The 27,785-nt window shown below is 43.2% G+C and overlaps 1 protein-coding gene across 4 annotated transcripts in view; it reads left to right on the plus strand.

The window, feature by feature from the left end:
- ARHGAP29 (Rho GTPase activating protein 29) overlaps positions 1-27,785 on the plus strand; it is a 279,984-nt gene that overhangs the window by 99,224 nt on the left and 152,975 nt on the right. For all 4 annotated transcript variants that reach the window (XM_069231416.1, XM_069231415.1, XM_069231417.1 and 1 more), the window contains exon 3: positions 13,503-13,646. In XM_069231416.1, coding sequence (XP_069087517.1) covers positions 13,503-13,646 — 144 coding nt within the window. The remainder of the gene's footprint in view (positions 1-13,502; positions 13,647-27,785) is intronic.

Below are 27,785 nucleotides of genomic sequence, written 5' to 3' on the forward strand. Positions count from 1 at the left end.
AAACGTCTAAAACAATTAGACTTCATGTAAATACAAAAGTAAACAAGGTGCTTAAATCCACACAAGTCAAACTCTCCTTACTGAGGGCTGTTAGCACCTCTACTAGTTTCAGAGAAATAACTACCTGCGAGATAGAAGACATGGCTGCCAGCATCAAATGCTCAGGGCTGCCATCAGATACACAAAACTTTGTTTCTGTTTTTGTCTTTTAACCAAAGCACAGTTCCTGGCATTTCTGTGTCGAATAGCAGTTCACATGTGGCCTTCATCCATGTACGCTGAAATTAAAGGATCTGACTTTGGCAGAAATTAGACAATGAGGGGTTATAGTTTGGCTGAGAAGAGCATGAGGCTTTGGGGCACTGCAGTTTTTTCTGCTCTTTCTCGTGGTTCTAAAGGATACTTATAACTGCAGATTCCTTACCTTGTGAATTTCCCCAGGCTCCAGATTCAATACAGAAAATTTAAAAACCGAGCTTCTGCGCACTGTTGGGTATCACGGTGTTACTCCGAGTATATTCGCTGTTATCAGTTTCTTTCGAGAAGTTTTATGCTCCAAAGAGACGAAGCCCGTCTGCAAATTGAGTGAACCCGTTTGCAGATTCTTAGATATAGATCTTTTTAAATGGAAGCGGCAATGCCACAGAAGGGAGAGGTGGGAGGGTGGCGAGGAATCTGTGGTTAGAGTTTCTATCAGAAACAGTGTTAAGGAAACGTTTTCAGAGATGGATACTTCTAACTTCAGATTTTTAACCTAGTGTATAGATTACCAGAGTTTTACACTTCCACTCCCCCAAGGTGGTGTTTCTGTGGAATAGCTCAAAAGTCAGTCCTAACTACCCAAGTGGGCAAGATGCCCATCTCAACGGAACTGACTATGGAGGCAGTATTTTGTGAACATGTGCACTAATGTCTGCGTAGCTGCCTGAAAATTATCCAGGACAGACACTGTTCTGTGGATTGCAGAATCGCAAAGGAAACTGTCTAACCAGTAAATGGTACGCAACTATTTGACAATTCATTTGCTCTAACACGAGGTGTTTTGCCATCTGGAAAACGTTAATCTGGATTTTTCTTTTATCTGTGTTCCATACATGCTTTTCGTACACGTAACTTACTCAAGTGGTAGACCTTCAGTAAAGTGAGACAGTGCAGCTTTGGTTTGTTTCTCTTGAACTTTTGTCCTGGTTACAAATCTGAAGAAAAGGGCCTTACCTAATCTCTAAACCAAATGCAATCTTTCATTTTAATATCCCTAGGGATGGTGTAACCAAATATAACACAATCTATATTATATTCATCCCAACATAAAAAACATTTACTTGAAATGACAAAAGCATTTCTTACTCTTCTGTAAAATGTATAAAAGCAAATTTTACATTTTTGCTGTTTGTTTTGGTGCAATATCAACTGCGCGCTAACACTGGCCTCCGAAAATACCTTCTCCAATTAGATCTGCTCAGCTTACCTGTGTTTTGTATTTTCTTTGGCTTTAGTCAATTTACTTCCAAGTAACCTACGTCTTTGGGGTTTCTGTAAAATGTAGAACCTCGCTCCTTAGCATGTCGTGAGTGAAATTCATTGCTAGAGTCTGGCAGAGTGAGGACGTTGTGCTGAATGCGGAGCTGCCAGTAGCAGGCTCTTCTCCGTGAGCTTTGCGGGCCCATTGTCTTTTCTTTGGCAGACACTTCAAAAATACACATTCCATCATGAATAGGAGAGAATTAGTGTTCAAAGGGACCTAGCCGAGCGTTTAACAAAGGTTTGCATTAACGTTGCCAAACAGTGGCAGAGCAAATCTACTTTTAATACATACTGAGAAGGTTGTAACAAACGTTTGAACTATACAGGGAGTGCAGAATTATTAGGCAAATGAGTATTTTGACCACATCATCCTCTTTATGCATGTTGTCTTACTCCAAGCTGTATAGGCTCGAAAGCCTACTACCAATTAAGCATATTAGGTGATGTGCATCTCTGTAATGAGAAGGGGTGTGGTCTAATGACATCAACACCCTATATCAGGTGTGCATAATTATTAGGCAACTTCCTTTCCTTTGGCAAAATGGGTCAAAAGAAGGACTTGACAGGCTCAGAAAAGTCAAAAATAGTGAGATATCTTGCAGAGGGATGCAGCACTCTTAAAATTGCAAAGCTTCTGAAGCGTGATCATCGAACAATCAAGCGTTTCATTCAAAATAGTCAACAGGGTCGCAAGAAGCGTGTGGAAAAACCAAGGCGCAAAATAACTGCCCATGAACTGAGAAAAGTCAAGCGTGCAGCTGCCACGATGCCACTTGCCACCAGTTTGGCCATATTTCAGAGCTGCAACATCACTGGAGTGCCCAAAAGCACAAGGTGTGCAATACTCAGAGACATGGCCAAGGTAAGAAAGGCTGAAAGACGACCACCACTGAACAATACACACAAGCTGAAACGTCAAGACTGGGCCAAGAAATATCTCAAGACTGATTTTTCTAAGGTTTTATGGACTGATGAAATGAGAGTGAGTCTTGATGGGCCAGATGGATGGGCCCGTGGCTGGATTGGTAAAGGGCAGAGAGCTCCAGTCCGACTCAGACGCCAGCAAGGTGGAGGTGGAGTACTGGTTTGGGCTGGTATCATCAAAGATGAGCCTGTGGGGCCTTTTCGGGTTGAGGATGGAGTCAAGCTCAACTCCCAGTCCTACTGCCAGTTCCTGGAAGACACCTTCTTCAAGCAGTGGTACAGGAAGAAGTCTGCATCCTTCAAGAAAAACATGATTTTCATGCAGGACAATGCTCCATCACACGCGTCCAAGTACTCCACAGCGTGGCTGGCAAGAAAGGGTATAAAAGAAGGAAATCTAATGACATGGCCTCCTTGTTCACCTGATCTGAACCCCATTGAGAACCTGTGGTCCATCATCAAATGTGAGATTTACAAGGAGGGAAAACAGTACACCTCTCTGAACAGTGTCTGGGAGGCTGTGGTTGCTGCTGCACGCAATGTTGATGGTGAACAGATCAAAACACTGACAGAATCCATGGATGGCAGGCTTTTGAGTGTCCTTGCAAAGAAAGGTGGCTATATTGGTCACTGATTTGTTTTTGTTTTGTTTTTGAATGTCAAAAATGTATATTTGTGAATGTTGAGATGTTATATTGGTTTCACTGGTAATAATAAATAATTGAAATGGGTATATATTTGTTTTTTGTTAAGTTGCCTAATAATTATGCACAGTAATAGTCACCTGCACACACAGATATCCCCCTAACATAGCTAAAACTAAAAACAAACTAAAAACTACTTCCAAAAATATTCAGCTTTGATATTAATGAGTTTTTTGGATTCATTGAGAACATGGTTGTTGTTCAATAATAAAATTAATCCTCAAAAATACAACTTGCCTAATAATTCTGCACTCCCTGTATATTTTTTTTGTAACCTTTTGTGACGGAGCTATAAAGTGTTCTCCCCCGGTTTGGAAGCAAAATGTGATCAGTTTACATGACTGTTGAGAGGTTAACAAATGTTAGATGTATTAATGTGTAGTGCCTTTAACAACTAAATACTGCAGTTGAAATTTCTTTAAGTCATTAGTCAAAGAGAATTTAAATATTCTTGGATACACCCCAGATCCATTATTAACAAGTGCGAGTGGAGAGACTTTGTAGACCGCATCAAAACAAAGGCCAAAACTATGTGCACATGAGCCAGACCCACTCTGTGCAACCTCCTTATTTTTGTTGTTGTCTCCAAATAAGAATGCATTGAAGTGTTGCATGTTTTTTGTTCGTGCGTCTACCTAAGACCCTAAAGGAAAAGAAAGCAATTTAAGTGAATGCCCACCTATACTTCAGTCATTTGTCCTTTTCAGCTCGCAACAGTTTCTCAACTCTTTTTGGTTCCGACAGACTCTCAAAAGTATCTTATTTTCTGTAAACTTGTTTTAAGATTGGCCAGTCTCCATGAAGTCACTTCAGAGAAAGACTTTATTCGGTATGAAATAATTCAACCATTAAGACAAATAAACAACAATACATAAGCCGAAATAGCAATAAAACAATATATAAAAAATATCCATCAAATAAAAACAGATAAAACCTCATAAAAAAATTAAAATAAAAGAAATTCTTTAAAAAACTCTACATTGTTACACCAAGTAACAGCTCCCTTCAAGAACGATCCCAACCCCTTCACACCAATGCATCTGAAGCCATTTGCAGCCACATAAAAGCAGGGCGATATTGCACAAAACCCTTGGGCCTCAACAAAGGTAATAAACGAGTTCTAAAAGGTGCATAAAAAACACAAAATAATGTAAAATGGAGCAAGGTCTGCAGGTAGACCCCGTCACAGGGGCAAGGTCTAATAGATTTTTCACCATACTGGCCTAACCGGAAACATAGATTACTTCTAATAATCCCCAAACAAAATCGAGTAATGAGACCTTTCCTTCACATCATTTATTGCTAAAAGATAACGCTCAGGGCCTGCTCCCATTTTAACATAATAAAATCTCTGACCTATTTTTAACCCCCCCCCCCGCAAGACTTCCCCCTCCCTTTTGGCCCCCTGAATTCTCAAAAAATTATCCTTAACCCAATTTTTATCACGGCTAGTCAGACCCTCAGGAATATCAAACAAATCCGGCTGTCTCAAATAATGGTCCGTCTTTCTTATAGACGTCAGCCAGGGAATATTCTTTACATTATCACAGGCCAAACAATCCCTTAAAATCTCCCTATTAAAAGTGGCATGTTCATTACTCCAAATAGAGATCCATAACAAAAGGGGAGCCAGCTGAATGGTGTCTTGAACAAACTTGAGATCTAGTTCCAAATGAAGGCAAAAACCAGAAGTGTTTTGGCCAACTCCCTATAGCCTTCTACAGAAACGATTTTCTTTTACAATAGGGGCTCGGGTATCCACATACACCCAAAGTGCTGCACCATACAACAGGACAGGGAGACATTTCCGCCTGTAGATTTCAAGCAAAGGCTTAATAGGTTTACTTCCTACTCTTACAGCAAAATAAAATGTAGCACCAACTGTGGCATGGAAAAGTATGTCCCTTCTGGCAATACAGGGTTTCCAAGAACCTTTATCGTCAAAAATGAAGGTTAAATATGGGAAGTCATGAACCCTGATAATAATTTGATCTTCAGTCCTTAGCTCCCCCAACCTACTCAAGGGTCTGCCACATACCATAAAATGTGATTTATTATAATTAATCTCTAGGCTCAAGACTGACATGAAGGAGGCAAACTACTTCACGGAGACCATTCATAGTGCGGGCCATAAGGACCGCATCATCCGCACACGTCAACACAGGGACAGGAATACCATTCACCTTAGGGACATCCCTGCAGTGTTCCATCAGAAAATCCGACAATCCATTTGTATATAAAAGGAACAGAGTGGGAGCCAAAACACACCCCTGGCGAACGCCCCTTGTGAGCTTAAAAGCCTCTGAGTATTCCCCATTTATCCCCACCCTCACATTTGCAACCGTTCCTGAGTAGACATACCGGAGCAACTCTACAATATTAGGATCCATCCCTAACAGATTTAGCCTCTCCCACAGTATAGACCGATTTACCTTGTCAAAGGCACAGCTAAGGTCCATAAAGGCAAGGTAGAGGGTGCCCTTCCTAGCTTGCGTATATTTCCCAATCATCATCAATAGGTTAAGGCACTGTCTTTGTGTGCCAAGACCTTCCCTAAATCCATACTGGTCCTGGCTTAGAATTTCATTTTCTATAATCCAGGTCTCAATACGCCTTAAGATGATCCGTCCCAGAATCTTCGCAGAAGAATCAAGGAGGGAGATGGGGCGATAAGACTTAGGATCATTCCGATCACCCTTTTTGAATACTGGGATAATACAGGCCAATCTCCAGGAGGCAGGAATACCCACAGTAACTGCCGCATTAAGAACATTTAAAAGAATAGGTGTCTATAGCTGGGGACAGGATTTATACAAATCCATAGGGATCGAATCCGGACCCGGGGCTTTAATACTAGCACTACCCTGGATTGCATCAATAACCTCCTGGAGTGAAAACCTGATCGCTAGATTGGGAGCCATATCATACTCATTATCCCGGTTATTTCTTAGGGGGATTCCCTCAAAAATTCTACAGAAGTAGTTTACCCAGGCCTCTGGGGCAATGTTGCAGCCCAGGCCCTCAGATGTTTCTGTTCCAAAAGAACCTCTATTTACCACCTTCCTAAACAAACCAGGATCCTTCAGGACTGTGGCACGCTCCAGCTCTTCCCAAGCTTTTTCTTTGTTTTATCTTACTCTCCCTCAAAGCCCTTTTGTACTTAATCCTTGCTTCTTTCACAAGAACCCTATCTCTGGGATATTTCTTGAGGGCCGTATTTGTTTGCCATAGCATAGTAACAGGCCCTAGCATAGTAACAGGCCTTATCAAACCACCCTCATCTGCGCCTACTGGGACGGCTGCCTATTAAAAATAAACAATCTCTTACTGCTATATTTACTACAGTTATTGCATCCATAACTTCCTTAGGACTAGGAGTCTCTATCGGAAGTATTTCCATGAACAAATGTAGGTTGTCTCCACCACCCTTTCTACAACTTGTTAAGAATCTACCGGTTTCCAACCAAGTCACCTGCCCTGATCTCTTATCTCCACTGATGCGGGCCCACCCCGTCCTGATATACATAAAGCCCCTGGGAGTTTAAAGCAAACTGTAAGGGGATAATGATCACTAATGCACGCTCCTAACACCTCTCCTCCAATCATCAGATCTTTCAGAAGTGGAGACACAAAAATGTAATCAATTGTGGTGCCAGACCCTCTACCCACATAAGTTGGGAGTTGATAAGTATCTACTACTTCCATGTCACAGAAATTCTGAAGACCCATCTTCCTAAGTTCCTTAATCAGAACTCTGCCTCTAGAATCCTGAACACCATCCGAGTAATCCTCAGTCACACTTGAAGGGATTTACCACTGTACTAAGACGTCCGAACTTTGTATTAAAATCTCCTGACACAATGGCACAGAATTCTAGCCCCACCTCCGCCATTCTACACTTCAATACCTGAAGAACGGAGAAGAGGGCCCCAATTTGACACCCCACATCCAAACAGCATTGTAAAATTGTACCAACAGAACATTAAAATTGTTAGGAAAAATTACCCATACTGGCAGTATACCCTGGTGGTTACAGTTAATTTGGAATGCACCCACTATCCTAGAAAAGCGGATTAGGGTAACCAGGCCACCTTTCGAGCGGCCTCCAAGGGACTGCACAGCCGGGACTGCAAATCTATCATACCCATCCCACGCAGCCAACCCATCCGACCAGGTTTCCTGGAGCATAATAATATCGTAATTAGCCAGACACCTAACCCAAGCCTGGTCAGATAACTTGGCGTCATACCCCGCAATATTCCATGAAATAAGACTGCACTGTGGAATCACCCCCTCCTGCACGATCAGAGTCTTGGTGCATTGTCAGTCCACCCCTTCCAAGTCTAGATTTCTATTATCAGCTCTCCTGCTGGTTGTCCGCAGGGCATTCTGACATGGGGGGGAATTCCTGCAAAGTTCAAGAGAAAACTCAGCACCCAGTTGCATATGATTATAAAAATAACCCAGGGGGGGCCATACCGATTGTTCCTACTCTTTGAAAAGCAGGGCTGTAAGTAGAGAGAAGCCGTTGTGCCGATTCAGGATATCTAACATTTATAATAATACAATCTTCATTCCCTTTCTTTTTTTGGGCCCGACCCAATCAATTCTTCTAGCAAACAAAATGTCCTTGAAATCCTTACATGAAAAATCGCAATTTTTGCTCAGCCAATAGCCAGTCTTATTTATTTATTGGGCCGTAGACTCATTAAACCCAGGGGCCAGAGCAGGGACATTCGTCAACACCACCACATAAGGGGCACAAGCCGGGGGGAGATCCAAACAGACCAACGAAGACCTTTCTTTCGGCGGGTTCTGATTATACTTCCTATCCAACTGTTGGCAGATCTCCCCCCCAACCGCCACAGATTCATAATCAGGTTGCCTGCTACTGTTAGATCTAATTACAGCCCTCCCGCCCATTGATAGGGCAGTAGATGAATCCGGTGCAATCTCAGCACAAGCACCTTGGGCCCCAGAAAGTGCAGGATTATCTAATTGCTGTGGCATTTTCCCCAATGGCCCCAAGGTCCCAGCAGCTTCCTCCTGCAAGATCGTCTCCTCACTTGGGTGGAATCGACAGCTCGAGGCCAAACGTCCACCCATACATTGGCTCCCTTGGCTTCCTTGCTCACATAGCAGAGAAACAGCTTTTTCTATAGCAAATAATTTTGCCACAACAGGGGTCAAAATACCCTCAATCATTTCCTTAAATTTTAACAATAGATTGGTTACATCGCAACCCATAGGCTGGCAAAGTTCAGGGCCACTGTTCATCCCCTTAGGGAGTTCCAAAAGAGATGTTTTCATTTTGGGCACTGTTTTCTTTAGTACCTTTTTCTTCTTTCGGGGAGGGCTGCACTTGTTCAAGGGGCAAGCCGGGGGAGAGGACAACAAGAGCCTTTTACTTCTTCTCGAAGGCCCTGGACCACCAGAACCCTCTAATGTCTCAACATGGACGAGCTCAGCAGCAACACGTTGGTCTCCCCCAAGATAGGCCACCCCGTCATCCAAGCCCTCCGGGGGATCACTAACTACTGGGACATGACACCAGTCCTCCATCTCCATGGATAGCCTCCTCTCCGCCAGATCAATTTCCTTAGTCACAACCCTAACAGCTCTAGTGAGGGAGGAGTCCAGTGTGGTGTTTACGCTACCCTGCCTACCACCACCACTCATAGCGCCAGTTAACTGACCCCTTTTCCTGCCCATTATGCAAATAGTGACACCTCACTCATGAAGAGCAACAAAAGTCGCAGCTAAAAATATAAAAAAAACACTATTTAAAACACAGTCTCTCCCACAATGGATCTCCAGGTGCTGGCAATATTGAGTGATAACCACAGACTCACCATCCACAGAAAGATGAAAGGGGGGTGGCCCAGCTTCTGACGGGCGCAAGACGGGCCCGCCTTGGCCCGGGCTTTGCCCCGGCGCATCCCGCGCAGCGGGAGGGAGCAACGCGCTATATGCACTTGCGAGGTCTGGCTCCGCCCCCTGGTCCAGCAACCACGGCGCCCCCCCAAGGTCCAGGGCAAGTCTCCAAACGTCACATGAGGTCACTTATAATTTGGCATAGTTAAATTGTGAATTAACTTCCTTTATTAAGAGTTTCTAAACCAAGGAAGATTTCCCTGCATATTCTTTCCAAATGTCAGCGCTTTTACCCGGACATTCCCTTCCATGGCACAATCCAAACTAAAGCCAAACAGATTCTGACAAACCACTCTGTTACGACCAGTATTTACTGTGTTCGTTAAGTGGCATTTCAAAGTTGGTCATCAGTGTAACATCCTTTTTTCATTACATTGCATAATGGCGTATATCCTTTCTTTCTTCTAAGAATTATCATTATCAAAATATATGACCCCTCCCGCTCTTGCAGCTCAGTGTGAAATAAATACCTGATTATATTTTAAAGTCTGGCATTAGTGAAGATGTTTTGATTTTACAAAAATATATACACCTGTAGCTTCTGATACAAAGGAACTCACTTTATGTTCTTCTCCATCAGTGCTGCTGATTGGGCAAGGGCTAAGGCTGTGATCAGCAGGGATCTGATGTCTACTCATCCCTGGCATTAGTGAAGATGTTTTGATTTTACAAAAATATATACACCTGTAGCTTCTGATACAAAGGAACTCACTTTATGTTCTTCTCCATCAGTGCTGCTGATTGGGCAAGGTCTAAGGCTGTGATCAGCAGGGATCTGATATGTCTACTCATTGTCAAGCTCCCAGCTGTCTTTTTTTGGTACCAAAAGATCTAATTGGGCTAAAGTTGAATTTTGCCCACTTTTCTCCGGCTGCTGGGAACTTTTCCTCTGGTCATTACTGCAGCCCCTAATTCCTTAGGACAGGATTCTAGGCACCTAGTGTCTCTCCAGACATCTCTCCTGTAAGGTCCAGTCCTCCTGACAGCTGGGATGTCTTGGAGGCAGGAGTCGTCCTCTGTTTTGTGTCCCTGAAGCAGGCAAACAGTAAGCTAACCACTTGATCGTTTGTATTCTGGTGGCACCCAGGTACTGGAACTCTGTCATCTCTTTTACAGAGTGAGTTGGAGTGTTCTTCCAGGATAGCCTTTTTCAGATGGAGTTTTCCCTGGTCAAGGAACGGTCTGGGAAAGTGGTGGTTAGAGTGCAAGATTTATCCTGTGCACCAGCCAGCGAGTTTTGCCACCTAATTCAGACTATATTCTTGCAGTCCCCAACCTCTTTTTGCAGCATTTCTGAATGTACATTTTTGCTTTTCTAGATTGATTTCTATAATACTGTTGTCAAATTGTTTTTCTAAAATGTCTTTAGGTAACTCAAAGAGCAGCAACTGGGATATCTTTGCTTTGTACTTATGCTCAATGTAGATGCAGTAGGAAGTATCCTTTTAGTACAAATTTAAGCAAGTGCTTTTAACTTACAATGAATGTAACAAATCAGTTAGAGTTCCCAAAATGTGTTTTGATTGTACACCACTACAAAGTCAGTTTGTGCTACTGTTGTTGGCTGATGTTTTCCAACAGCTATGCATAGGTTTTAAAGCATAAGTGTTGAGCCTTCATCTTCAGACCAAATTGAAAGCTTGTCATTTGTTTTCCGAGCTTGTTGAATATTTGCAGCTTGCATATGAGGGAAGCCTGAGACACAGGCTGCTGTATGTGTCTCATACAGCATCCTGTATGAGACACAAATATAAACTATTACCAGTTTTAACCACACTGCCACATGACTAGGAAATGGATGCACAGGGAAGATTCTGCCAAGGATTTTTAGGTCTTGGAAGACGCTCACAAGAGTTTGCATAATTTCTTTTTTCAATGCTTTATAAAGCCCAGGCCTAGATTTAGGTTTCAGCGGAGTGCTCCAAAGTGGGAGTTGCTTCTCGTTTGAGGGGACACTAAGAAATTGATTTTGCCTAAAATAATAATTTTGATCAAGTGAAGAGGAAGGGCTAAGTAGACAGAGCCAACTTCCAATGGAAATTTGCCCAGTGGGCTTAATAAACCAAGTCATTAGAACCCTCACCCCGGACCGCAAAAGCCTAATTAAAGCATAATTCTTAGAGTGCTCTGTCCCAAAACCACAAAAGCAGGCTGGTACTCGTTTTCTTAAAACGCCACCAGTAATGACTCAGATAACATGACCAAGTATTGAGCCATCACCTACCTGCTATTATTTCCAAGCAAAATGTTAGAAAGAGAAATGGCGAAGCACTTGCATTACTGTGTAACAAAGTTTCGTTTCACATGGCCACACTTCCGGGATCGTTCCTACGAGAGGCCACACGGGTTAAAAACCGAGACGGAATATTACTTGTTTGGATGAGGACCAGCAGTGTGTTCCAATGTTCCCTGACCCAGCTGTAAACTGAAAAAAATTAATGATGGGGTGAAGGTCTCACAGAGAGAATTTCATTTTGTATCCGACCCTCCTTTCTGAGTCGTAGCCAGTGACTGAGAATTAGGTCTGAGCCTCTTTGACGAAGTTCCCTACGAAAGTTCTTGAGTAACGAAGGTTTACTTAACAATCTACACTTGTTTGGGAAAGATTCAAGAAGGCTGGGCCAGAGTTATAGAATGCCTTAGTTTGTTCACAACTGAATGCAAAAATGTTAATTTAAATGGATCTATGAGTGAAATGCTTGTTTTAGTGGAGCTGACCAGAAGTTCATCCCCTTTGAATAACCACAGAATCTGATGTCCACCTTATTTATAGCCATGAATGCAAGGCATCTGTGAGTTCTGTTAAATGCTGACCTGTTGAATCCCAAAACAAGGCTGTTGTTCGGGATGTCCCAATGCAGTTATCTCTGCTCCGATCTATCCTCATCTCCACACATCCTGCCTGCGGGGCTGATGGGATTTCTGGTGATTGCATGCTGTACTACTTCAGTTTTACATACCAGACTTACAAAATATTGAAGGAAAAGCTCTTTTGAAGAAATGCTTGGTGTCTATGTAAAGGCTTATTCTCTCCCCCCCTCCCCCCACATCCCCCCCCTCCCAACCTAGCCACCCTTCTAGTCTACATCCCAGCCATTGTCTCTGTAATAGCCACATAGCATTGTATTATTTGCATCTTATAATTCTCCATTGGAAACTTGGTTATATATGTTCAAAAGATTAAAACATAGAGACTGATCTCTAGAAGTTCAGTGGTCAGCATTTTTAAATGTTCTTGACCCAGCCTAGGTGGCAGAGCCTAATGGTTGGCACTTAAGAAAACATTTAAATTGAGTTCTTCAGACTTTCATTTGATTAAAGAGTAGACTTTGTTGTAGTGAGCACGGAAAGCTGGCAAGGTGCCCTATATCCTGTTAAGTTGGACTCCTTTCACTTGCCAGTGTCTTAACATTTACTCTGAACCAATACGTATAGCATTCTAAAGTAACTGCAGTGTGGCAGGTGATGCTTTTGGGGAAAAAAAAGAAATAAAAAATCCACATGAACTAATACATTTTTAAACCGATTCAAAGTCAGACAGTTGTTTTCTAGGCAACATTTCCTCTCAGTATCTCCTCCGTGCAAGAGGAATGATGAAGATACACATCTCCTTCAAACTAGAGGCATGAAGATGCGGATCATGTCTTGTGGTGGCTTTAAAAAAAGATGTGCATTAGACCACAGGAGGAGTCATGGATGCATAAAGTTGAGACGTTTGGCATAGACACAAAGAAAAGACCCTCCTTTCCCAGCGTCTGGCCTGTAGAAACATCAAGATGTACCTCTTTAAGAGTGAAGAATGGAAGTGTGAAGAAGACTATACATTTCCCAGCGCGGCATGAACAAGAAGTACATGCCTCAGCATGGGGTAAAGGGATTTTTCACTAGCCATGCCAACAGTTAAAGTGGTTTAACACAAACTTTCTGTGCCTGCCCTAGAACAAGTTCAGGAAGGCAATTAAAAAAGAGATCTCTATCTAGCCTTAAAATTTCTTACAAATGCCCAGGTTGCCACTTCTGATTATCACTTGTGCTTTTAGTTGTGTGAAAAGTTGTATATTAACGCTCTTTCTAAGACACCCCCGCATGGTTTCTGGGTCAGGAGGTGCGAGTGAATGTTAGCAGTACGTACATTCAGCTCCTTCTCCCAGATTTAGGAAGCCGATAGCAACCTACCCTTGGACTCCACCCTGCTTGACCCGTGGAAATAGGAAACATACACCACTTAGATGTCTTCTCACTGGCCCCTGCCCAAAAAAGTGAATAATTTGATCTGTCTCTTGCTCAGATTGTGATGTAGAATTTGGATGGTATGCTTGAAACGGTTGGTCATTTTCTTTTACCAAACCTTATCAGATAATTCTGTTAATTAATTAAATACTTAAATGTGGCTGATGTGTTTTTCTTTTCTTGCAGAGTATCAGGATAGTTTACACCAAGTGGCTCACGAACGTCTGGGAGAGCTCCTCCGTGTTTTGAAAGCTGTGATAAGCAAACACCAGACTCTCAATTCAGTTGATATTCTTGGCGCTGCGGGAACAGTTATAGCCAAGGTCAAAGGTAGGTGATTTTCTTAAAAAATAAAGATGGGTTATTGATGTGACATTAACACTCAGATTAAAGAAATTTCCCTGATCTCCAGTGCAGGGTGAAGGGAAGCATCCCGCGAGAGAGTCCTTTATATCGTCTGGCTTGACAGCTCAACTGTCATCAGACAATTGTGAGTATCGCCAGTAGAGTGGCTTTGGCTCCGCCCATATGTTAGTACCCAGGAGTATCTGTGTTGATTGGGAAGATGGTGTATGCTTCCACAAAATTGTCCTTACCTTTACACAGCTCCGATCATGTTGTTAATTTATCCAGCTGCCAGAGCGTCTAGGGTCACGCACATGTTATTACAATGCTTTTAAGAGTGTCTCAGCTAACTAGACTATGGCGTTTCCCTCGAGCAGCAGCACAGATGGTAGGAGGACAGTCACCGCACATGTTTTTTTAGGTCGGGCTTGACAGTGCCTTCATAAGCTTCACCTATTGGCAGTGCCAGCGGTGGTTGTAAGGGGAAGGCTTCCAGTTGTAGACATCCCAGACCAGTGGTCTCCAAAGTTACCAGTGAGGAAAACTTCATGGCTTGCACGATGGGCTGTGGTAATTACATTTACGGACAGAGTTAATTAAAACAGCAGATTGCTTGGTAAATTGTGGCATGGATAGTTATTTAAGGATAATTCTTGTGCAGTATTGAAAATGTAATTGCTGATGAAATATTATCGATTGCCTATTATTACACATGAACATTGTGTTTTTAAGCGCATTAGAAAATGTCACACTTAAAATTGCACCAGCATATATTTGTTGTTCAAATGCAAAAATACCACCTCCTAGGAAGGCAGAAGGTCCTTTAAATGTCCTTATCCAAGAATCCGCTTTCTTCTCAAGCTGTTAATCTTAACCAGCCGTCGGTCTTTCTCATGAGTTATTAGCAACATATAACAATATCCGTATTAAATTCCATAAATTATACTATTTTCACAAATCTATTGCATTCCCATTGTTTCACAATTCCATGTAATTTGTGATGCCCTTTTTTTGATTTGTCGTAATTGGTGGTTCCACAGGCTTCGACTCCACCCACCCTCAGTTTACCAGGATTATTAACTTTGTGAGTTAGTTAGTTTTTTTTTTTCTCTGTTTAAGTCGAGTGCACAAGCGCTTTGACCTGTTGTAAGTATTGTGGGCTTTTAAGCATGCCCACCTCACTCCCATCACTTTCAGTCGTTCCTGGGCTTCCCTTTCAAAAATCACTGGACTTCATTGGTAAATGCTTTGTTTGCCCATTCTTGAGTTTGTTTTTGTCATGCTTTACAGACTATCACTGTTACATGAATTATTGCACAATTGCCGATCTACTTCAACATGAGAAACATTTTTCTCTTTTGTCTCTTCCCTTTGTGCTGCTTGGCAGCACTGGCTCTCACAGCACAAACAGGCACAACAGTGTGAACTCGATTTGCAGTATTGGAGCGCTGGTCACATTGTTCACAATTACCTAATCAGTCATTTCTTGTGGCTCTCCCATAAAAAACACTTGAAATTGGGAAATGCTTTACATAAAACAGAAATCCTCAAAGCGAAAGCGGCTCTCCCGGGACTGAGGGAGAGCCGATACTACACTATTTATTGCACTAGAGAAATTCGTCCCATAATGCTTTGCAGGCATTCTTTTACATAACATTTTCGATGATAACTCAGCCTGTGGTGGTCCTAGGACAACAGGACTACTACTAAGACGGTCAGCATGATGCACTCTTTCTGTCTAGGTCATCTCTGGGTTCCCCACTAGGTTAGTGGGGAGGCCAATATAATAGCCCCTCCCACCAAGTGTCTTTTTTAACACTTTTGGCTGGAACTTTTGTTTTTACAACTGGGAATAGCTTGTTTTTAAGGGCCTTATTTGTAATATCATTGCTATGGACCTGCTACCCTTGAAAATGTATAATCCACTATGCTCTCTAGGGGCTAAATATATGGCTACACTGCATTATTTATTGCCATTTTCTTTTTGTGTGAGTATGCCCTCTAGGGGATAACTATATAGTTACATGGCCCTGTTTTTTATAAATGCACTTTTAATTGTGGTGTCCTCTAAGGGCTGTTCTAAGCATTACAGTCATATCAACATACGAAAATATTTGTGGCACGGAAGCTTGCTCCATAATGATTTGCAGGGCATTACTTTTACAAACAATTTTTGCTCATAACTCTGCCGTTGGTGGTCCTAGAACGATGGAACCACCCTCAAAACATTCACCACATCGTGCTCTTTCTGTCTACATTATCTCTGGTCCCCACACTCTTAGTGGGGACTCCAAAATAATAACCCCTGCACCATTCATTTTCTTTTTAAGCTCTTTCATGGCTGGAACGTTTTGTTTTACAGCTGGGAAAAGTTTGTTTTATGGGCCTTGTTTCTAATATCATTGTAAAAGGCCTGATAGCCTTGAAATACGCCCTGTAGGGGCTACATATATGGTTACACTACATTACTTCCTCTTATTCTTTTTTCATGTGGTTATGCTTTCTAAGGGCTGACTGTATGGTTACATGACCCTGTTTCTTCAAAATGCTATTTTTTATTGTGATGTCCTCTAAGGGCTGTCCTGAGCATTGCAGTCAACATACCATAATATTTGTGGCACAAAAACGTGCCCCATATGCTTTGCAGGGCCTTACATTTACAAACATTTTTGCTCATAACTCAGTCTGTGGTGGTCCTAGGGCAATCGGAATACCTTCAGAACGCTCTTTCTGTGTATATCTCTGGGTCCCACACTAGGTTAGTGGGGCCCCCAACACAATAACCCCTTCCACCATTCAGTGTCTTTTAAGCTTTCTCATGACTCTAACTTTTGTTTTATAGCTGGGAGACGTTTTTTGTTTTAAAGGCCTTGTTTGTAATTTCATTGCAGTAGACCTGCTAGCCCTAAAAGCGCCCTCGAGGGACTAAGTATATGGTTACATACTGCATTACTTTCTCCTGTTTTTTTATGGGTTTATGCCCTCTAAGGGCTAACAATATGGTTAGTTGACCATGTTTCTTACAAATTATATTTTTGTTTTGGTGCCCTCTAGGGGCTGTTTTAAGCATTAGTCTAATGCCAAATGTTTATTTCTGTTAAAGGTATATATGATAATTATGTATGTTTTAATAACCCCAGTTATGACCATGATTCAGGTAGTCTTAACATCCTTATTACACTTATGACTGTTTGAACACTCTTGATCTGTTTGGGCGACCCCTCTAGTTTATTATTCCTCTGTGGCTGTCTTGTATCTTTTTGGGGGGAATTGTGTTAGCCAGCCAGCAACTCTGATGGTGGGGTGGTGAAAGTGGTATTACTATTGGAATTAGCATGGAATATTTAAATTAGGGTGCTAAATGACTACAATTTCATTTTTTGCTGCAGATGGGGAAGAAGGTAAATGGAGGTTCTTTACAGGGGCACTGGAATTATATGGCAGGAAAAGACGAAATTATGAGGCAGGGTTGACCAATTTATGTGCAAGAAAGTCCACTTATGAATTTACAATGCCCATAGCTCTAACTCAAGCAAATGCAAGACCTAGTGCATTATAATTGCTTGTTCTATTAAGTGTTCTGTACTACTGACATAACTTTTCCCAGCTTTAAAACAAAAGTTGTAGCCATGAGAAAGCTTATAGTACACATAATATTGGGAGGGGTTATTATTTTGGGGCCCCCACTAACCTAGTGTGGGGACTCAGAAATTAGGTAGACAGTGTTTTAAAGGTGGTCTCATTGTCCTAGGACCACCACTGGCGTTATGATCAAAAATGTTTTGTAAACGAAATCCCATGCAAAGCATTATGGAACTAGGTTTCCTGCCATAAATATTATAGTAGGTTGATGGCAATGCTCAGAACAGCCTTTAGAGGTCACCACAGTAAAAATATAATTTGGAAGAAACATGGTCATGCAACCATACAGTCAGCCCTCAGAGAGCATAACCACATGAAAAAAGAATGGGAAAAAGTAATGCAGTGTAGCCATATATTTAGCCCCCAGAGGGTAGAGTGCATTACTCATTTTCAAGGCCGGCAGGACTATAGCGATATTACAAACAAAGCCCATAAAACATACCTTCTCCCAGCTATAAAAACAAAGGTTCTAGCCATGAGAACTTAAAAGGTAATGAATGGTGGTAGGGGTTATTCTATTGGAGCCCCCACTGACAGTTTGGGGACCTACAGATGATGTAGACAGAGTTTTGAAGGTGGTCCCATTGTCCTAGGACCACCACAGGCTGAGCTATGAGCAAAAATGCTTTGTAAAAGTAATGCCCCGCAAAGCATTATGGCTGAATATTTTAATAAGTTGATATGACTAGTGCTTATAACAGCCCCCAAAGGACACCACAATGAAAATAGCATTTGTAAGAAACATTGTCATGTAACTATATAGTTAGCCCCAAGAGGACATAACCACATGAAAAGAAAATGATAATAAGTATTGCAGTGTAATCGTATATTTAGCTCCTAGAGGGCATAGTGCATTACATATATTCAAGGATCGCAGGCATATAGAAATAATAGTACAAATTAGGCCCTTAAAATACAAGCTATTCCCAGCTGTTAAAAGTTCTATCCATGATAGAGCTTATTCAGACACTGAATGGTGGGAGGGGTTATTTTGGGGTCCCCACTAACCTAGTGTGGGGACCCAAAAATGATAGACAGAAAGAGAACATTGTTGTGAACCTTTTTTTGGTGGCCCCATTGTCCTAGGACCACCACAGGCTAAGTTATGGGCAAAAATGTTTTGTAAAAGTAATGCCCTGCAAAGCATTATGGGACGAGTTTCCTGAGTGCAGTGAATATTGTAGTATCGGCTCTCCCGCTGTGCTGGGAGACCTGCTTTCGCTTTGAGGATTTCTGATTTACATAAAGCAGTTACCAATTTCAAGTGTTTTAATGGAAGAGTCACAAGAAATTACTCTGATTAGTTAACTGTGAACAATGTGATCAGCGCTCCAATAGCACTGATCAAGTTTACGCTGTTGTGCCTGTTAGCACTGTGTGACATGCCCGCCATGCAGCGCAAAAGGGAGAGACAAAAAAAAAAGTTTGCCCACGCGGAAGTATATCGGCAATCATGCAATAATCAGGTAATGGGGGAAGTCTGCAAGGTGTGACAAAAACAGCCTCAAGCCACAAACTTAAAGCATTTACTAATGACATCAAGTGATTTTTAAAAGGCAAACCCACGACCGAGTGAGTGATTGTCATGACATGGGTGCGATTAAAAGCCCACAATATTTACAACCGGTCAAAGCACGTGCACGCTCGACCTAAAAAACGAGCCCTTGATGTTACCCAGTCTGAACTGTTTTGTTGCAATCCAAAGATCTGCTCTTGCCCCATCTAGTTCAGCGGGTGATTGTGTCAGTCATAGAAGATGGATTCTTGGATGCATTGCAGATTCCTGTATGCAATGCTCTAGTAAAGAGATGTTGGGCACTTCAGGTGCTTTTCAGAATTACTCCAGTTAGAGTCAGGAAATCTACATCTTTCTGCAGTTAGTGTGTTTAATATATCACTTCAACTGTTTTAAATTTGAGATTTTCTTAAACTGGTAAATGTCCATTTATTTTACATTCTTAATATGCACTTTCTTCCTCTCCCTTCTCTTCCCCCCCATCTCTTTTCCTTGTGTGCCGTACCTGGTAGGGCTTAAAATCAGATTGTCCACCCTGCCTTAATGTTTTGTTTGCATGCTTAGAAAATAGAAGGAAGGATGGTTCAGTTTGAAAATACTAACTTTGGTTTCTTTTGGCGATAGAAACTTACTCTTAAATTTTTAAGCATGATAGTTTTGTTAGACATGACATTTTATGACAGATTCTCTAAAAAATGAAGAAGGACATACTTGGAAGGCATTTAACAATATACAGAAAAGTATTTTCTTCATGTCCACTATAGTTGATTTCCATTTCTTGATTATATCAAATCTTGGTCACCTGTTCATAAGAGCTAGGTTCTGGATAAGCCTTCATGGAGTGCTATATTTCAGCCTGCTCAAGATGAATGCTTTAATTAAGGTTCCTCTGTCTTTAAGCACGAAGAAAGGTCGATTTTGTGCAGCTGAGAAGGTCCTTTGATTACCAGGTTGGTTTTAGGTGGAAATCATATAGACTCTGGAATTACTGTTAGTTTGGAGTATTTGACAACTTATGCGTGGCTTCTAACCTTAGGTTTTGAGCCACAAGAACTGGTTGTGGTTGTTGATGGGCAGCTTTCCTCAAAGGAGGTTGTAAGCTTTTCTGAGTACTAGGAACATTTCTTGCCTGCGCTGTTGACGGGACGCATAGGGATGTGATATCTTCGTGGATGGGATGACCTCCATGTGTGTTGTTGACTGAGACTGATCGAGGTTTTAACTAAGTACATTTGAAATGTGAAGTTGTTGGTGCTTTTAACGTCTGATAGGTGACTGTGTACTTTAAACAGTCGAGGGAGGCCAAGCATTTTTGTCTCTCCGAATCAAATTAGGATTTCTCTGAGCTATATTCTCCCAGTTGGATGTTTTTGCAGTCGAGGACAAAGAAGAACTTTGTTGTAAGGAAGCATTGCGGGCAGTCAGGTGCAATACAAAGATGGTAGTCGGCATATACTCAATAATACAGAGCATAGAATCAACGTCCGATGAAAACACCATCCAGGGGTGGACTCTAAATTTACAGCCACCAGCAATAAAACAAGCCTCAGTAATCCCTTTGTGAGTGTATAGGGTCATACCTTATTGCCTCAAACTGTATGCTCCAAGCCAGGTTTCAATGCACATATGAATGTAAATCATGGCAGCACAATCAAAAAACACAGAATAGTTGCACGTCCTTTGATGTCTGGGGTCGTATTACCCACCCTTATTGGGTTGTACCCAAGCTCTAAGTTCTTCCATTTGAGGATGCAGCTTTCTCCTTTTTAAAGAGAGTCCTTACTTCCAGTTGCAACAGTTTATCTTGATGGGAATTGGACAGTTCAGGTATCTAGGGCACCAAAGCCTTTCCGAAGTTCTAATAGAGCATTCTGTGACGGTCCATTTCTGTGGTTATGATGCTTCAGTTTTGATGACTACTTGAATCTCCAGATGACTTGCCTCATGAGTCACCTCCGGGGTCAGACTGGATTGGCAATTGAAACACCTCTTACGGGCTGGCAAGTGGCACCATGGCTCCATCTCAAATCTAATGCCTCCTAAGATCTAACTTGACGTCACAGATTTTTATATGGCGTCATCCAAGTTGCCTTGTGAAATTTCTCTTGCAATATTGTGTTTGCAGTGCCTTTAGAAAAAGTGTTCTTGGGTTTGTTGGGCTTTTTGTCTGGGGGAGAAGATAGTTTCTTTGGAAGTATCCAGGAGTGATCCTGATGGAGACGTAGGTTTGACTGTAATGTGGAATTAGTGTTGCCATTTTGTTAGACATTACTGTCTGCCCTGGGCTTGGAGGAACAGACACTTTGATTCTGTATTGTGAGGATTTTTAGTTGATTTTTCTCCTCACACCAGCTCCGACAGGAATGCTGCTTTGGTATTGACTCAGATTAGGAATCTGTAGACCGAAATATCCATGGAAAGAATAAGTTACTTTAGTAATAATCTTTGTGGTGTATTCTCTTGCCTACCTACAGATTACTTACTGATCCACCCTCCTTGGCATGTTCTAGTTCATTTTATGCACTGCTTTTCTGTCAATTTTGTAAGTCTTGTGTTTGATTCGATAGTTGTGGGAACGGATGTCAGAGCACCGGGGTGGCATCATATATGGTCTGTGATGTCACACTTTTGGAGGCACTGGAGTCTAGCTGGGTCTAAGGTACCACTTAGCTGTGCAGGATAGATATTTCAGTTTCTCAGTCTGGCTCTTTAGGAGATTTATGAGGTGAGGGGATCTGCAGGTAGATGTAGCATCCACCAGTAGGTAGGAAACTTATTATTTTGGTGGCTTCTGTCTTCCCTTCTGATCTTGTGACTCCAAGAGTGTATTCAGGTGCTCTCATTCTCCACTGTGTAGTCCTGTAGGGCCTTTTGGGTGGAGCTCAACATAGTCCCTCCCTACCCATTGGATAACTTTGTTTGTTCCAATAGGCTGTGAGGGGTGCACGGGGTGAGAGGAAGTTGCACAAATCTGACATGACTCAGTGCTACCTCCCAACGGATGAATCCCCTCCTAGGTGGGATTTGATGCTTTAATTAGCAAGTCTGACCACCTCAACCATTAGCATTCCATTTGATGTACGGGACGGACTGATTGTTCTTGTTAGGTATTCCGTCACAGTGCAGAATGTCTTGATCTCCCAAAGAAAGTAATGAGCTACTTTTTGTGAGCTCTCAATTTTTAGAGTCAAGCCTGCAAGTGCATGCACTATACTGCACATGCACTAGAATTAAAGTTGTGTACAATAGAGGGCTTAGAGCCCACCTGTTGCTTACCATTTGTTGGCTTGTGTGTCATTCTTCTTTATGGCTTCGTAACTTGTCACTGCAGGCCAGGCATTATTTCTGTTCCTCTGTGGAGCAGTGACCAAGCACTGACTGGTTCACCTTAATCAGTGCCTGTCCGCTGCCCATGCCGTCAGTGAGGTACTATTTTGTTCTTTTTAACTTGTAGTGCTCTGCAAAACAAAAGGCTTGTGATTGGTAAAAACGTGCCCAGCAGGACAAACAACATTGCAAAAGTTTTTTTTTTTTTTTTTTTTTTTTTTTTTTTAGCAAGTGATATTTTTTCATTTTGCATTCATGTTTACTTTTGTTTTTTCTCGTAGGCGCTGATCTCAAAAGATGACAATTATCTTGTTATAAATATTGCAAATCAACATTGTTTCTTTATTAATTGTAGTTTCTGAAATGATACTTCAACACATAATTGTGCAGTGCACCCCAATCCACCCCTCTAAAATCCGCCCCACTACGATCCAACCCACTTCACCCCTGCCCATACTACTCCAGTCTTCCCAACCCACCCTATCTAATTTGCCACACTCCAATCCAGAACAGTCTGCACCACTCCAAATCAATCTGCCCTGCTCCAGTCCAAAATGATCTGCCCTCTCCAATCTGCCCCACTCTAGTCCAGAGCAAGCTGCACAACTCCAATACAATATGTCCCACTCCAATCTGCCCCAATCCAAAATAACCTGCCCATCTGCAATCCTAAACAATCTGCCCCACTCCAACCGACTTCACTCAAATCTGCCCCCACTTTAATCCAAAAAAATCTGCCCCACTCCAATCTGCACCACTTCAGTCTACCCACTCCAATCCAGAACAATCCACCCCACTCAAATCCAATCCTCCACCCCAATCTAATGCACCCCACTCACATCCAGTCCACCCCACTCCAATCTACCACAATCCATTCCACCCTATTACAATCTGCCCCACTCAGTCCAAAACAGTCTTCCCCACTCCAGTCTGCCCCACTCAAATCCAACAAAATCTGTCACACTGCAATCCGCCCACTCCAGTCCAGAGCAACCTGCCCTTACTTCAGTCTGCCCCACACCAATCCAAAACAATCTGCCCCACTCCTTCCAAAACAATCTACCTCACTCCATTTCACCCCACTCCAATCAAATCCACCTCCCCCAATCCAATTCACCCTTATCAATCCCAATTCACCCTACTCCATTCCAATTCAGCCCACTCCAGACCACCTCACCCCAATCCAATCCACCCTACCCTTTCCAAGTCCAATCCACCTAACTCCAGACTGATTCACCCCACTTGAATCCAACCCACTGTAATCCAAATCACCCCCATTCCAATCCACCCACTCAATCCACCCCACTCCAATCAAGTCCACCCCACCTAACTCCAGTCCACCTACACCACTCCAATCCATCCCCCTACAATACAACCACTTTAGCCACCCGACTGAAGTCCAGTCCACATGAATCCACTGTATGCCAGTCCAATCCACCCCACTCCAATCAATCCTCCCCACATCAATCCAATCCTCCCCACACCAATCCACCCCACTCCAATGCAGTCCCCACTCCAGTTCAATCCACCCCACTCAATCCAATTGTCCCCACTCAATCGTCCCCACTTAATCCACTCCTCCCCACTTAATCCACTCCTCCCCACTTAATCCACTCCTCCCCACTTAATCCAGTCCACCCCACCAAATCTGATCCAACCCACCAAATCTGATCCACCCCACTCAATCTTATCCACCCCACTCAATCTTATCCACCCCACTAAAGTCCAGCCCTCCCCATGCCACGCCAATCCAATCCACCTCACGTCAGTGCAATCCATCCCATTCCAACCAACCCCAATCCACCTCACCCAATTTCAGTACTCTGCCTCACTCAAATCAACCCACTCTACCCCACCACCCCATCCCAGTTCAGTCCGCCGCACTCCAATCCAGTCCACGCCAATCCAGTACACTCCAATCCACCCCACTACAATACACCCCACCCTAATCCAATACACCTCATCCCAGTTCAGTCCACCCCACTCCAGTGCATCCACCCCACCCCAATCCACCTCAACTAAATGCAGCTCAATGCATTCCACCTCCATTCACTCCACTCCATCTCTCCCCACTCCAGTCCACTCCCAATCCTATCCACCCCTCTCCAATCCAGTCCACCCCACTGCAATCCATCCAACTGCAGCCCACCGCACCACACACCAATCCAGTCCTCCCCACCCGATTTCAGTCCAATCCACCCCACACACTCTAATCCATCCCACTCTTCCTCAGTCCGCTTGCTCTGTCCCAATCCTATCCACGCCACCTCACCCCATTCCAGTTCAGTCCACCCTATTCCAATATCCTATCCACCCCATCCCAATCCACGGGAAAACGCCTTAGTGCTGTCTGAGCCACGCATGCCGTTTCCCTGCAAGCTAAACCACGCTTGCCTGAACCACGCACTGGCGTGGTGTCTGCCTTAACCACGCATGTGCCTTAAAGCATGTGCTTGGGTAAGGCGGAGAACGTGGTCTAGCTTTTCCAGGAGCAGAAAGAGTAAGCAACTTGAGAGGTAAGTGGAGTTGGGGAGCATAGTTTTTAGGGGTGTGGGCAGTTTTAGGGCTTAGGGTGGGGGGGGAGTTTTTTTGGGGGGGTTTTTAACATAAAGGGGGAAGTTGCGTTACTTTTTTTTTTTAGGGAGGTGGCAGGTTTTTTTTGGGTTGGGACAGGGTTTGGGGGTAATTTTGAGGGGTGTGGCAGTTTTAGGGCTCAAGGCGGTGGAGGGGTAGGTCGGGGTTATTTTATTTTCTTCACAGGGAAGTGTCATGTTACTTTTTTTTAGGCAGGTGTCAGGTTTTTAGCGGCTGAGACTGGGTTTGGGGGGTACTTTTGAGGGGTGGGGCAGTTTTACAGCACAGGGCAGGGGAAGGTTGGGGTATTTTGGCAGGGTGATCTGGTTAGTTTTTTTGGTATGGGGAGGGTTTAAGGGCTCGGGGGATTGGGGTAGTTATGAGGGCTGGGGCAGGGTTTTATGGCTCAGGGTGGGGGGGGTTGGGGTAGTTGTCAGGATTGGGGTAGGGTTTTAGGGTTCAGGGCTGGGGTAGGGCGCAGTTTGCATGGCTGGGGACAGTTTGTAGGGCTTGCGGCAGGTGGGCTGGGGTCGGGGTAGTTTTAAGTAGTGGGCAAGGTTTTAGGTGTTAAGAGGGGAGTCTGAGTAGTTTCAGGGGCAGAGTGCGATCCATTTTAGGGCTCAGGGCTGGGGGAGGGAGGTGAGGGACAGTTTTAAGGGCTGGGATGGGGTGTTAGGGCCAAGGGCAGGGGTGGGGGGGGGGATTTACCTTGCATCTTCCTTTGCCATACATGCTTCTACAACAGAATTTGTTGTAAAGGCGTGCGTGGTAAAGATCTTGTTGTTCTGGCATGCGTGCTTTGGGCATGCGTGCTTCCATCATACAACCCACTCCAGTCCACTCCACACCACCCTAATCCACCACACCCATTCTAGTTGTCCACCACACTCCAGACCACCCCACTCCAAACCACCCCATTCCAATCCAGTACACTACAATCCAAACCACAGCAATCCACCCCATCCCAGTTCAGTCCACCCCACTACAATCCATCCTCCCCAATTCGCCCCAAGCTGAATACAGTCCATCACACCTCAATGCAATCCATCCCAATCCACTCCAACACACCCCACCCCACTCCACCCCAGTCTATCCCACTGCAGCCCACCACACACATCCCAATCCACCCCACCTAATTTCAGTCCACTCCAGTCCACCCCACTCACTCCAATCCACCTGGACTCTATCCCAATTCTATCCACCCCATCCTATTCCAGTTCATTCTACCCTACACCAGTCCAATCCATCCAGTCCACACCAGTCCAATTCACCCTTTCCAGTCAAGTGAATCCAGTCCACCCACCCAATCCAGTCCACCCCAGTCCAGTCCAATATAATATAATCCAATCCACCCCACCCCTGTCACTCCAATTCAAAGCACCCGGTCCAATCCAGTCTAATCCAGTCCACCCCACTCTTCTCTGATTCAATCCACCCCACTACCTCAATCCACTCCAACCCATTCCACTTTACTACACTCTCTACACTTAACTCTTCTCCCATCAACAACACTCTACTCCCCCACTCCATTCTCATTCTCCACGCTACAAACTTTTAGCCAGGCTGAACAGGAGCCAGTCTGGTATACTACATGGCAAAACACATTGCCAAAGACAATAGGTCATGTATAGGCGAGGCCTATTGGTTTTTCCAATGCTTGCTTGTTAATGCCACAGAACAATACCAAACCACCTACGTTGGTGGGCAGTAGCAACTCATCGGAAGCTCTGCAGCCAGTGCAGATACTTTGATAACGACACGTTTTATTATCTGTGTCACGGTTTCACTCTTATTGACTATGCTGTCAGTGGCTGCCTTGCTTATTCTTATCAGAGGTGACCGTTGCAGAACTTAAGTTTAGCAGTTTACTTTTGTATTTATCTTATTAAATCGGTAAGTAATACGTGTACGCCACCACAGCATGTTGGTATACTTTTAAAGCTTTAATTGAATTTGCCAATTTTGGTCTTGGCGATGTTAGTACAGTTGTGCACACTCGTCCAACACAAAAAGGTATGTAGATTTTTAGAAAATGAAGAGGGGAATGGAATGTCCGATGAGCATGGGTAGAAAAATGCGCGTATAGATAGAACATTCCATTTCCGTGTTTTGGAGATGCGGGCGCGCTGATTGTTGTGCGTTGCCATTGTGTGCACTCAGGATGTCCTGGGGAAAGAGCGTGTGTGTGTTTAAGTTCAGAACATCATCGCTCCAGGAACTGAGCTCGAGAGAGGCTACGGACTGAATGTAGCAGGATTTGCTTCTTGTTCATAATTCACTTTTGGAAATAGAAGATACTTTTTTGCCTTAATGTTTTTACGCAAATTCTGAAAGAGTCGTAGTCAAATGAGTGGACATCGTTCCTTGCGTGTAATTTTTTGAAGGGCTCGCGCATTCAACCTCTGAAAAGCGCTTTCCCGCCAGCCACAGGAAAATCCTCGTCCAGACAGCCGCTTTGTTTTAGGGCGAGGTCGCCTTTTTAGAAATCCAAGGATTCCAGTAGGACGTTGTCTGTTTTATCAGAGAATCGAAGGGTGAGTTGTTGAAACTGTGTTTTCAATCATTTTCCATCATCTGTATTTTTCTTTCATATAAACCAGTTCTACGTGGTGTATTCTTATTTCTAATCTTGTATACAACTATACCTCCGCGATTCGAGTACAGGTTGATTACTTCTTCCCCTCCCTCTCATTTGGAATACAATGTTTTATTTTGTGTGCCTTTATCAACTGCCATTGAACTTACTTCTCTATTAAAAGCCTCTTTCTTCATACTCAGTTCTTGGTTTCTTCCAAATATGTAAAGTCTTGCTTAGTGTCTTGTTTCAGGGTTTCATATGTTAGGTCAAAGGTTCGTGATTCTTGTCTACGCGTCTTTGATAGTCTTTCTTGTACATTAATATGGAGAAACTACACTGATCTGTTGAAGTTATACCTGAAAGTACATTTTATGATGTAGACACAATAGAAGACATGTTCAGCGTTTGCTTTGGGTTCCAGAAGTGAATCCGTTTTTTTTTTCTTCCAGTTACAGGGTGCTAATAGATTTGTAAACATAATGCACTT

The sequence above is a fragment of the Pleurodeles waltl genome, chromosome 4_2, assembly GCF_031143425.1.
Source record: "Pleurodeles waltl isolate 20211129_DDA chromosome 4_2, aPleWal1.hap1.20221129, whole genome shotgun sequence".
Lineage (NCBI taxonomy): Eukaryota > Metazoa > Chordata > Amphibia > Caudata > Salamandridae > Pleurodeles > Pleurodeles waltl.